The sequence below is a fragment of the Podarcis liolepis genome (genome assembly GCF_965112155.1).
Source record: "Podarcis liolepis genome assembly, chromosome: 10".
NCBI lineage: Eukaryota > Metazoa > Chordata > Lepidosauria > Squamata > Lacertidae > Podarcis > Podarcis liolepis.
The window spans coordinates 54786530-54800334 of NC_139562.1; the positions used below are offsets into that span (position 1 = coordinate 54786530).

General features: G+C 44.4%; 1 protein-coding gene across 1 annotated transcript in view; it reads right to left on the reverse strand.

The window, feature by feature from the left end:
- CTTNBP2 (cortactin binding protein 2) overlaps window positions 1-10042 on the reverse strand; it is a 117542-nt gene extending 107500 nt beyond the window's left edge. The window contains 1 exon segment of the mRNA XM_083463269.1: window positions 9600-10042. Coding sequence (XP_083319395.1) covers window positions 9600-9662 — 63 coding nt within the window. The 5' untranslated portion in view covers window positions 9663-10042.
- Window positions 10043-13805: the final 3763 nt, after the last annotated feature.

Below are 13805 nucleotides of genomic sequence, written 5' to 3' on the forward strand. Positions count from 1 at the left end.
TGCACCAATTACAAACTGCAAGCAGTGCTCATCCATTAATGAATTAATCCATTAATGAAACCATTAATAAATTACAAATTCAACCAAACTAGAGTGACTAAAAATGTGCAAATGCATATTTTTGTGGGAAACCTGCACACTTTGAAATGGTTGTGGAAAATCTCTGGATCCTCCAGATGTTGCTGGACTCCAGCTCCCATTATCCATAACTATTGGGCTTGCTGGTTGGGGCTGATGAGAGCTGGATTAAACAACAGCTGGAGGGACATTTGCTTCCTATCCCTCTTTTAAAGTCTCCAGGGTTGGCTATATGTCATCTAAATAATTGCCGGAGTAGAACAGCAGGTATGTTCTGAAAAATCATATAGGACCCCATCAGGAAAAGGAAAAGCAAAGCAAACCCTTCTGGTTTCTAATTAGATACTTTTCACAGTTCTTAGTATCCTTCTAACCAAACATCTTTGGTTTTTTTCCTGGACAAACTATGGGGTTTCAAGAGATGGGGGGGGGGAGCTGCTTGCATGGTGCCAAAAATATGCATTATCAAAGGTTCTTGAAAAGGAAAGCAGATACATTTATAACAGCTCTTAATTCTTATGGGAGTGTCTGTTCTCTGCTCTTGAACTGGCCCATTAAAAAGCTTGCTCTCTGATATTTCTTTTTTACTTGATTAAAAAAAAATATATATGCTTGCAGCAAGTACTGGGAAGATATAACATAAGGACAACATCTGAGCCAGTAAGTAAGGCTGCCTAGAGAGTCCCAGACCTGTTAAAATTCCATTGGTAGAAGACCTAAGGAAGAAATCTGAGAACCATATATTCAGAGCAGGTAAACTTCAGACAAAAAAAAAAAGAAAACCAGGTTGAAAGGTCCATTAAGAAATCTTTGTCCTCCAGCTATTTCTACTTAACGCCATAAAGTCCTATCAGTAAGAATGCTGTTGAGATGCACACACAAGATCACTTAACACTAAGGTTTGGCCATTAACAAATCATTGCTGCCCTGCTGTATTCACAATGAGGTGAGAAAAGAGGGCTTTCCCCACCTTTTAGATATCTAGGTAAAGGGAAACCTAACCATTAGGTCCAGTCGTGGCCGACTCTGGGGTTGCGGAGCTCATCTCGCTTTATTGGCCGAGGGAGCCAGCGAACAGCTTCCGGGTCATGTGGCCAGCATGACTAAGCTGCTTCTGGCGAACCAGAGCAGCACGCGGAAACGCCGTTTACCTTCCCGCTGGAGTGGTACCTATTTATCTACTTGCACTTTGCCATGCTTTTGAACTGCTAGGTTGGCAGGAGCAGGGACCAAGCAACGGGAGCTCACCCCGTTGTGGGGATTCGAACCGCTGACCTTCTGATCGGCTTTACCCACAGCACCACCCGCGTCCCTATTTAGAGATCTAGGAAGCAGCATACTGAGTCAACCAACAGATTGGTAGCACTTTTCTAGGACTTCAGATATGGGCCATTTGCACCCCTACTGGTAGATGCTGGGGACTGAACCTGGAATCTTTTAAATGCAATACCATTGCTCTCTACAACTGAGCAACAACAGTTCCCAAATGAATTTCAAGGCATGCTTACTGTGCAGGGTGGATTCTAATCTGCTCTAATTATGACCAATTAATTAGGAAACAAGTTTTTACTAGTTTGATGTGGCATGTATGGATACAGTATAAGGATAAATACTGAATATGTTTTATAAGAACACATTTGTGCAATGGTAATAGCACAAATGCCTGTTGCTTTGGCCACCTCATGAGATGAGAAGGCTCCCTGGAAAAAACCCTGGTGTTGGGAAAGATGGAGAGCACAAGGAGAAGGGGACAACAGAGGGCGAGATGGTTGGACAGTGTTCTTGAAGCTACCAGCATGAGTTTGACCAAACTGCGGGAGGCAGTGGAAGACAGGAGTGCCTGGTGTGCTCTGGTCCAGGGGGTCATGAAGAGTTGGACACAACTAAACGACTGAACAACAACAACAATAGCACAAATGTCTTGCAACGAGCAACAACAAATCAAATCACAGCACAATGTTATGTGTGCCGACTCAAATTAAATCAGGATGAGTTCAGTGGGACTTAATCCCAGATAAATTGTGTATAGATTAGTAGCCTGAACCTAGGATTTCAGGTACAGAATACATAGTTTAAGATGTTGTTCTTTGGTGGACATGCCCAAAGGTTAAGGCCTTCTGGGAGATGATCTATAATGAACTAAAAAAGGTATTTAAATATACCTTCCTTAAGAAACCAGAGGCCTTCCTCCTGGGCATTCTCGGCCAAATGGTGCCAAAGAAGGACAGAACTTTTTTTATGTATGCGACAACAGCAGCAAGAATACTCATCGCAAAGTACTGGAAGATACAGGATTTACCCACCCTGGAAGAATGGCAGATGCAACTGATAGAATACATGGAATTGGCAGAAATGACTGGCAGAATTCGAGACCTGGGAGAAGAGTCAGTGGAAGAGGACTGGAAGAAGTTTAAAGACTATTTGCAAAAACATTGTAAAATATCGGAGTGTTAAAATGTTAAAATGTTGGAATGTTAAAATGATGCAAGATATTAAGACAATGTGGCATCAGTGACATAGGTAAAAGGAGTAGGTAACAAAAGTTTCAAAAGACAAGGGTGAAAAATTTTTTTTTTAGAATACATTGTGTCAAATATAAACAAAAGGATATAAAAGGAAGAATTGGAGACACATTGGGTTGAAATCTATAATATAGATCAAGATTTGAAAGAGGGTAAGATATTTGCTGAATCTGGTTGCGTAAAAAGGAACACAAAAAAGGGAGATGTGAGGAAGTCAGGAAGAAGGGTTATGAAAATAACAGGTAAAAAATTGGATTTTAATGTCTTTTTTATGCTCTTTTCTTTTTTCGCCTTTTTTCTTATCTTTTTAAGGTTTTTTCTTTTTTCTTTTTTAATGTATTTCAATGTATTTTTCTGTTTTATTCTCTGTGTGAAGGTCTTTCTTTACTGTTTAAAACTTCAATAAATATCTTTATTTAAAAAAAAAAAGATGTTGTTGTTAATTACTTGTACCCTGCCCATCTGACAGGTTCGCCCCAGCCACTCTAGGATTCCACAGATGCTGTTTCTTTGTAAGTTTAGAAATCTCTCCCTTGATTGATTAAAGGAGATACCAGAATCTACCTTCCGTGATGCAGAAATGTTAACAGATACCAAGTCTGCCTCAGGCAGCTTTTGCATGAAATGTCTTTAAATAATTATTTTGTGTTATGCTAACCATCTGTCAAGTCCACCTTTTGCAAAACGAAGACATGAGTCTTCAGTATATATGTAAAAATCCTAGTACATTTTGTCATTCAACACCATTCCATAACCAGTCCATTGGCACTGATACAGGATCACCACCCATTTCTTTCTTTTTTTTAAAAAAAACCCTCAACAAGACAGAACCAAAGCCTGTCCTTTCTACTAAATTAGGTTGACTGCTATACTGCTGCTTTCCCTGTGGCCCATGACTAAGGGCCAGCACACTAATTTCCAAAGCTTTCTTTGCACAAGGAAGTGGGTTTTACTTGGGTGGGTAGTGCATTGTGGAAGTTTTCAAATGGTGTGTACAAATGAATCTTGGAAGCTTATCAGGAGTTCCTCAGTGGAACAGGGTGCTTCGTGAAAAGAAGCTTGCTCGCCACTTATCATTTTCCCCTGTGCAGCTGTAGGAGAACACTTTATGTGTCGCAGGTTATACTCCCAGTTTAACTTATTTGGCAACAGTGTGGTTCAACAGCCCTTAGCCCCCTGCTCCAGATGAACTATGGGTGCACCCTAGACTATATACAGAATTCCTTGCAATGCCTGGGGGTTTCACGGCAATTGTGCACAGGTTCCTCAACAGATGAGCTGGTGTAGATAGAGGTTTGTGAAAGGCAAAAAGTCTGAATGGATCTCAACTGCTACTTCCTCCGCAGCCTGTGGTGTCTGTAATGCTCCTTAATACAGTGGTACCTCGGGTTAAGAACTTAATCGTTCTTAACCTGAAACTGTTCTTAACCCGAGGTACCACTTTAGCTAATAGGGCCTCCCGCTGCCACTGCACAGCCGCCACACGATTTCTGTTCTCATCCTGAAGCAAAGTTCTTAACGTGAGGTACTATTTCTGGGTTAGTGGAGTTTGTAACCAGAAGTGCCTGTAACCTGAAGCATCTGCAACCCAAGGTTCCACTGTAAATGTACTTTATATATCAGGAGTTTTTGTCAAATGGTACAGTTCCCTCAGGGTTAATATGTCAGAGGCCGCACACCTGCAGGCGGGCAGGACTCAAATCTAAAACTGGGTGATGCATCCCCCCCCCTCTCCCTCTCTCTCTTCTTCTTCTTCTTTCCTTTCCCCACCCTTCACCCTTGCTCACATGAAATGAGGCCAGAATTGTCCCCCCACTATTGTAAACAATGGATGTTAGCGCACTTGGAACCCATAAGCATTTACATCCGACAGATCACATGAACAGACCACACCTGTGAGCCCAGAAAGCAGCCACCACAAATAATGATTGAAACAGCCTTTAGGACCATGAAGTCCTTAAGGCCAGTCTTATTAAGGTACAACACAAGCCACAGGAAAGCCCTTCTGTGCTATGAGCATCATGTTGAAAGGCTTGGTAACACGTACAGCACACCATCTTTAGCATTTGCATGCCAACATTGCTGGCACCAATAAAGAGCATGAAATACTGGTGCACAAATGCTATGCATTCTGGGAACCACTGACCACTGGCATTATGGGCTGGTGCTGATGAGAGCTGGAGTTCAGCCATATCTGGAGAGTGCAAGGTTGGGAACAGCTGGTCTGATTCAGTGGAAAGTCTCATGGAAACAGTAAATTGGCAAAAATGTATAAATCTAAAACAAATAAGTGTTGGAAATGTAAAGAGAAAGATGGTTATCTTTATCATATGTGGTGGTATTGTAGTAAGGTTAAAGTTTACTGGGAAATGATATATAATGAATTGAAAAAGATATTTAAAATAATGTTTGGAAAAACAACAACAACAAAAACCAGAAGCTTTCCTTTTGGGAATTATAGGGACAGAACTACCCAAACTGTACAGAAACTGATTCATGTATGCTACTACAGCGGCAAGAATGTTACTTGCCCCCAAATGGAAAGAAGCAGAGGTCCCAGCAAAGGAAGAATGGATACAAAAACTGACGGAACATGCAGAAATTGCAAAATTTACCCCCCCCCCCAAGGAAATCAAGATAACAAACTTTTTATAAAAGAATGGAAATGGTTTATTGAATATTTACAGACAAATTGTAACCAAATAAGAACATTGGCAGGATTATTGTAACAACCTGCCATTTCATAAGCGTATATATTTAAAGTAGATGAATAAATGAACAAATTAATTGGGATATGAAACCCAGCTCAAGGTTGTCATCTGAACCAGGTATAATAATAATAATATTATAATAATTTATTATTTATACCCTGCCCATCTGGCTGAGTTTCCCCAGCCACTCTGGGCGGCTCCCAATCGAGTGTTAAAAACAATACAGCATTGAATATTAAAAACTTCCCTAAACAGGGCTGCCTTCAGATGTCTTTTAAAAATAAGATAGCTGCTTATTTCCTTGACATCTGATGGGAGGCCGTTCCACAGGGCAGGCGCCACTACCGAGAAGGCCCTCTGCCTGGTTCCCTGTAACCTCACTTCTCGCAGCGAGGGAACCGCCAGAAGGCCCTCGGCGCTGGATCTCAGTGTCCAGGCTGAACGATGGGGGTGGGGACGCTCCTTCAGGTATACAGGACTGAGGCTGTTTAGGGCTTTAAAGCTTGGTCCATCGTTTGAAAAATAAGACTTTGGAGCCGTCTTGTCCTAAAATGGCAACTGGACATTCCGTTATGGCAGCTGTAACCTTGGTTTAAGGAGCTATTTGGTGCCCAACTGGTATATCTGAGTTTCTAACACTGGTGGGGAGTGAGCCCAAAATGTGCTGCTCGCTCCCAGCCTGCCTTCGTGCTGCCTTCCCAATGCCGGCTAAGTGAGGCACTGGACTTGGGGAAGGAGGAGCTAGGCTCTGGCAGGCCCTAGACCCTTCCCACATCCTTTCCAAAGCTGGAAAAAAGCAACCAGGCTTCATGAAGGAGGAAGGATGACTTGGGTCACCCTGGTCTACACCAACTAGCTGCAGTCGCTTTCCAGAGTTTCAGACAGACATTCTCTCCCAGCCCTGTCTGGAGATGTCAGACATGGAACCTGTGACTTTTTGCACGCTTGGCAGCTGCTCTGAGCTAGGCCCTTCTGCATCATGAAGGATGCCTTTCACACAGACTTCGCTGGCTATGTGTTCCTTCAGCTTCATGTAGGTGTGAGGGGTGAATCACACCAACTGCCTTCAAGTTTCCCCTCATCCCTATTACCATGGCAACAAAGCAGATACTCAGGTTTGCATCCCCCACATACCAACTGCTACGGTTTAGTTCAGGAAAGCTGAGAATGGGAAGAATCTTGGCTTCCTTCCCAAATATGGCCATTAAAGAAGTCTCTTCTTTTTTCAGTCATAAATTTCTTGCTGACATTAAAAGGCAGGCTTATTTTTTTCCATAGTATTCTGTGCATTTTTTCTTCTTCCTGCAGAAGCCTGCCAGTATTACTGCTGAAAGTGACTGGGTCCCCCAATCCCCGCCTCCACTTTCATAAGATGTCCTGGAAACAGCAGCTAGCATAAAATACCTCAAGGCAGTTGTGCTTAAAATGGCAGCCTTATGCTGAAAGTTAAGTAACATTAGAACTCCGCTCTATAACCATTGTCGTTCCTTTTAAATTGTTTATTGGGCTATCTATACTTTGAGGGCTGGAAAAACTAAGCTGCATGGCTTACATTCAACTGAAAGCACTCCTCTGGAAATCTTATTGAACTTCCAAGTTACAAATTAATCTGGGCAAAAATCCAAAATCTATCCCTTAGTAAAGATACTACCTTTTCTTCTTATTCAGAAGAAAAACCAATAATGTTGTTTTAGTAGCCTAGTTACTTCAACACCATGTTCTCCTGGCCTCAGTGGAATTTACTCCCTGGTAAGTTTACCCCACACTGCAACTCTAATGTAGCCTTTTCTAAAATGTCCTAACTGTTTGGAAAAAGAAGCCCATCTCATTCCCTCTTTTTAGTTAAGTTAGTTTATGGGGGGGGGCAACTAGGCAGCTTGAAAAGTCTTTCGTATCAACCTCAAAGTAACAACTTTTTAATAGGGTAGCTGCTTATAAATAGCCTTCTGACTCCCTATATAGAAATAAGTGACCTGATTTTCAAAAATACTAAGCATAAAACCAGTCACATACAGGCTCCCTGCGTGTATGACTGACAGGTTCATTTAAAATATCTCTCTGAGTTGTATTACCAATGACTATAGCTATAAAAAAAATTAATTTACTCTTCAATAATTAGCATGTTTACTTTAGGAATCTCTCATACTTAAACAATAAAAACCAACTGATTCAGCAGCTTGCCTTTTCAAGATCTTTAAGCAGATTAGTTCCAACCAGTTTGAATGGGAGTTTAATAAAGTGTTTGTACTATACAACTGAAAAATCCACTAAGTCACATAGAACGCTTAAATTCAGGACTCTAAATTGAGTAGCTCCAGGTATTGTTAAACATCAGAGCCCTGCATGCAGATGTTTAACAACACATGTATACATATTTATTACACCCACACATTACGAGTTTGCTATAGGAAACATTGGCATAACAGTCGCAATGTGTGGTGCTGCCTTAAGTGCCAGTTTGGACCCATTTCACAGAATTTCCTTTAGAATAGATTTCCTTCTGATGTGGTAGGTTGTTGCCAGAAAGTCCTCCCCGGCCCCCAAAAGTCAAATTATATGGCAGTTTCCTAAAATTTTGTTGTTGTTCCTGAAAAAAGGAGTGTTTCGAATATAAAATTTTTTGATGACACCACAGATCAGTCTGCATGGACTACAGCAGAGAGACAGGAAAATGTCTTATAGAGTCAGACTATTGGTCAATCTAGCTTAGTATTGGCAGTAGCTCTCCAGGGTTCCAGACAAGAGTCTTCCAGCTGAAAGTAGGACTTTCTGCATGTGCTCTGCTACTTAGGTTAGGGTCCTTCCCCTGGCCTCATTTTGGGCCAGCCCCCTCCGCAAAATGCTTAGCAGGCAAAGCAGAGGAGGGGTGACATCTTGATCTTATGTGCAAACAACTGCATGCTGCTTCAAGTGACAAGAGAATTTTGATTGGCAACTGTTGGGGCGGAGGGAATAATCAAAGCATGGATTTTTCCATGCCTTTCCACTTGCCACCCAATTAAATCAGAAAAGCGAGTGGCCTAGAAATTGACCTATGAATCAGAAAACAAAAGGGCACATCCGTGACAACTGTGGTTGGGCGGTAGGGGAGTCTAGCTAGGAAAGGCTGTCAAACAGCCTGTCAGGAGAAGTGGCAAACCCTAAAATCGGTCTTTACTTGGGGGAAATTTAAACAGCTCTTGTACACGCGTGAGAGAGAGCCTCCAGCAACGATAGCAAAAAAAGAGAACAAGATAGATCTTTCTTGTTCCACCACTTGGATGCAGAAGAGGGGGAAAGAACAACAGAGGATTAAAATAGGCTTATTGTTCTCGGGGGGGGGGGGAACCACCTGATCTTCAACGCCCACCCGCATCCCAAACATTTCCCAGTTTAAGTGACCCAGCTATGTCTCTAATATAAAGTCTTCAACAGAGGTAGGAATCCAAACGTGACCATCAGCACCCTTCCCAACCCCCCGATAATGCTTCTGGCAATATCCCACGCTTGTTATTCGGGGGCTTGGCGGGGCGGGGGAGGCAGCGCATATGGAAGGGGAGGGAATTAATTCCAGGGCGATGAGCCCCCCCCCCTCCTTAGAAATGGTTGCGGGCGATCTGTGGCTGTCAATGCTCTGTGACGCGCCGCCAGCCCACCAGGGCTGTGGGGGGGGGGGACCCTTGTGTTTCACCCGTCCCGCAAGCGAGGAGAAAAGCCCGCGTTCCTACAGCCCAATACACACACACACACGAAAACAAAAGGGAGCCGCCTCCTGGAAAAAGCAGGGGATCTTCTCCCTCTACAAAGACCTCCTCGAAAGATCCCCAGATCGAGGGGAGGGGCGTCGGAGGGGCGGCCAATGTCCACCCATCCCCGCCAAGGGCGCACGATCGGAGCGGCGGGGCCTCCCGTGGTCGCCTCTCCAGGCGTCTCCAGGGTCCGTCCGGCTTCCCCTCCCCGATCTCTCTCTCCGTCAGGCTGCGATCGAGGCAGGAGAGATCCCTGGGGACTGCAGGTCTGCCTGCGCCCGAGCTCTCCAGCCCCCATTTCTCCGGGGGCGCCGAAGCCAAGACGCCCTCCTTCCTCTGCGTAAAGACCCATACCCAATGCGCGCTTTCCCCCCACAACGCGCGCCGGGCCCGCGCTCGCTCGGCGCGCTCCGCTCTCCCAGCCTCGAGAGGTGCGCCTTCTCCCGCTTGGGCGCAAAGCACCAGCCCGAGAGCTAGCCAGCGCGGAGCTCAGCCCGGCGGCGGCGGATAAGGGAGCCGCCTCCTCCAGCCCCGCGCCGCAAGCCCCGCGCTTCGCCTACCGCTGCCTCCGGATCGACCCGGTTGCCAGAGCCGGGCTCCCCGCTCGCTCCTTCCGTCGCCATCTTCCCACTGGCAGAGCGATCCCCGACTCTCAGCAGAACAGAGCCGAGCCGAGCGGCGGCCTCCGCACAACCCAGCTGCTTAACCCCCTCGGCGCCGGCAAGGATGGCCCTCCGAGCAGCAGCTTCGCCCCTCCGCCTGCCCGCCTCCCTCCTTCCCAGAGCGGGGCGGGCGCGGTAACGCAGGCGGGGAGGTGGAGCCAGGGAACCTCAAGAGCCGCGCGCCTGCCATTCCGTTTGCCTGCAGTCGGCGCTTCCACGGGGAAGGCGATCCGGTCGGGTCTCCAAGAGCGAGGGATGCTCTGGTCTTGGCCCATGCGGCCATATGTTGTTGTTTTTTTTTAGCTTCTTCTCCTCGGACAAGGAACTCTAGTTGCGCTCCCCAGATTTTTCTGGACCAGGTCTTCTCTGAAGCATTCTAGGATTCGGCTTTTACGCATCATGTGCGCGCCCGCCAGAAGGACCCAGAGCAGAGCAGCTGGCATGAAACAATAATATTCCCCTTCCCCTCCATTCATAGAATTGTAGAGGTGGAAGGGACACTGAGGATCATCCAGTCTACCTGCAATGCTGGAATATGCAGCTGTCCCATACGGGGATCGAACCTGCAACCTTGGCATTATCAGCAACATGCTCCTTAAGTTTAAATTCTACAAACATGGTTTGGCAGAGCACAAAACCGCACTTTCCCACCTCAGGGCCACCATGACCTCAGCAGAAAATACAGTAACTTATCCATGTCGCTCCTCTATGAACAGGAAAAGCCGTATTTTAGGTGCCGACAGTATCACCCATCCTTCCATTTGGATATCTGACCTTATACTTTGTCCAGTCCATTTCAGTTTCACTTAAAATGAAACAAAACCACGGTCACTTTATTGAAGAGCTGAGCTTTCCAAGCAAAACACTCTGCTACCACTCAGGCCTTTTACTAAGGGACAAGCTAGACATGGAGTTGAAGATACCTTGCATTTAAACATGCACACTTTTTGAAAAAGGAAATAGCATTTATGGGAGGTGATTGTTATAAGGCTTGCAGCAGATGGAGATGAGGAAATTAACCCTCTTTCTGCTGTGGACCTGAGAAAAATATCCCCTCTGATGCTTTGTCCAAAATCGCCTGCTAGCACAATGAAGATAGAACTCGCAGCAAATTCCCAAGCAAAGCACAACCATGCTTCTCTCTCAACTGATATGACAGGTGTCCATACTGGCGAAATGAATGATGACTCATGCTGTCACAGTCTTGTCCATATCCCCATGCTTCAAGTGTGCTGTCCACTCTTAATACTTTAAAAGTGCCACATGAACATTCCTTATTCATACTTTTAACCACTTGATTGTTATTATTTTAGCTGGATCTTTCATATTTTAAAGAACATTGCTATTGTCATTGTAATCTGGTTATATGCATATTAATTGCTCAGTTACCTGCATAATCCCAGGAATAATTGCTCTGTTGTGCCTCTCTTACTGTATTATAGTTACTGCTCACCAAATACATTGTAGTTCAGAGAATGATATGACAAGTCTTACTATGGCACCATCCTATGTACAGTATATAACTACTTAGAAAGCCCCGTTGAATCCAGTGGGGTTTACTCCCCAGGTATGTGGGTATAGGATTGCACTCACAATTATGATTTACTGCGTGACAATATCATAATCCAGAATGAATGTTGGATTAGCCTCCCTACTTTCCAGTCAGCTTCTAAATATTCATTCCCTCTTCCAAACAAAAGACAGATTTAGAAATAATTTCTGTTAGGGAGGGAGGCACTTTTTTCAAATCTCCACTAAAGCAGTATTAAAGGACTAGGCAAACCAGCAGGACTTCAGCTAAAATCCACTCCCAGCGAACTTGCTTCAAATGCATCATTGAAATGCTGGAAGTAGTTTATTATGTTGTTGTGACAGATATAATCAAAGACACTTTCATTCAGAAGTGGAGAAGATAAGCATTTTCATGCCAATACATTCACTAGTATAGCTTTTGCTACTTTTTAATGGCGATCCTTCCTTAAATCCTCTCCTCTGCAAGTTCACTTAGAATCAAGCCCCAAGAAGTTCAGTTAGCCTGCATAGGACTGTGGCTCCATCCACGAAAAAGCTCCAGGAAGGAAGCTGAGGCAGTGATACAGTTTGCAAATTTTAGACTCTGAAATTAATGGTCATATGAGCAGGATCCCTCTCTTTATATGGTAATGCGTAGTATTTCACTTAACTTTAGAATATCATAAGCCAAACCTGCTGCATTTGGGGACGCGGGTGTCCTCCTGCTCATTGTGTTGAATGGGGTTCTGGCCTTCTGCCCCAAAATTCCACTCTTGACAGCACCACTGAGCAGAATAATGGAGCCAGGAAGATGCTTTAGTTTGATTACATATTAACTTGGCAAATATAATTATCCATTTTTGATTTTTCAGGCCATGAGTGCCACACGATGTTGTCAGAAAGGCACACAAGGTATCAACAAGCTAGAGGAAAACCCAGGGTTTGCTGAAGCACAAATAATAACCATGGGAAAAATGGTTACGCCACCCACCCCGCCCCCGAAAAAAGCCTGATAAGCACTGTGCATGTGCTGTATTGGGAGGGCAGGAAACTATTGAGTAGGGAGAATGGAATGTCCTTACAGAATGCTAAACTGGCATATATGTGCTCATTAATGTAACATACAGTTTATGGCATTTAGTTCCATGTTAGAACAGCTAATTTCAGGGTATGGGGAGGTGGGGAGGAGGAAACAAGCAATGTTTGTTCAGTGCACCCCACTCCTAGAATTGCCCATGTGTCCGACTTCACAGGGAACAGGCTGCTGTTTGATGGCCTGTCCAGTCCAAGTCTGCTTTAAAGATTTTTAAAAAATGTAAGAGAGAACAAGTTGCTGATCAACAGCATCTTGACATGATGAGATACATTGTATTTCAGTTTAAATTAAAGTAACTGTTTCTAAATTTATATCTATACATATAACTCTGCATACACAGATTTTGTGCAAATCTGTGCCCTCTTTCGTCATCTCTCTCTTGGCGATGTGTAAGTGGGTGGCGCTGTGGGTTAAACCACAGAGCCTAGCGCTTGCCGATCAGAAGGTCGGTGGTTCAAATCCCCACAACGGGGTGAGCTCCCATTGCTCGGTCCCTGCTCCTGCCAACCTATCAGTTCGAAAGCACATCAAAGTGCAAGTAGATACATAGGTACCGCTCTGGCAGGAAGGTAAACAGCGTTTCCATGTGCTGCTCTGGTTCGCCAGAAGCGGCTTAGTCATGCTGGCCACATGACCCGGAAGCTGTACGCCGGCGCCCTCAGCCAGTAAAGCGAGATGAGCGCCGCAACCCCAGAGCCATCCGCTACTGGACCTAATGGTCAGGGGTCCCTTTACCTTTACCTATGTGGCCACCCTATCTTCAATGTTACATTTCTTACTACAAAATTGAATAACTGACCTGCCCACCTACTAGCTTGAAACCATGGCCTTAGCAAGCCAATATCCTTGCTGCCAAAGACAGAAAAAACTGCCATCCTTTTTTCCTCAAGACCCATTTTTTAAAAACGATACTTAAGCCAGGAAGTGAACCAATCACTGAAGTATTCAGAGAACTATTTTGTCATGCAGTGGAGATGCATCTTCCTTATACAAAACTGTATTGCGACGAAGTTAATTCCATTACCAAGAAAAATAATACATCCAGGGGAGTTAATCTATTTAACTGTCAAGAGAGCTCTTTAACAGTGAAGAGTTAACTCCCTCAGGTCCAGGTTTAAACCTCCCTGCTAGGGAGCTGGCAATGAAACACTATATAGAAATGCTTCACCAGGGAGAGGTTTACTTCCTAATGAAACTATTTTGCTAGGTTGTTAACTCCATCACAGAACCATGAGACAAGGGAACGGTCCTTTTTTCCAGCACATAAGACTGGAAAGCAAAAGCCATCATGGATCAATTCAATTTTTGACATGAAGCACTGTACTGAATCTCTGAAAGCTATGACCAGGTCCCAGAAGACATGAAACACAATTGCTTCTCTGTTGATGACAATACGCAACATATTTCCCTGCCTAGAGGGATGTGTTTGTTTGTTTGTTTGTTTTGTTACATTATATTAATATCATGGCTTTGTTTCTCCATTCCCCCCCCCAATT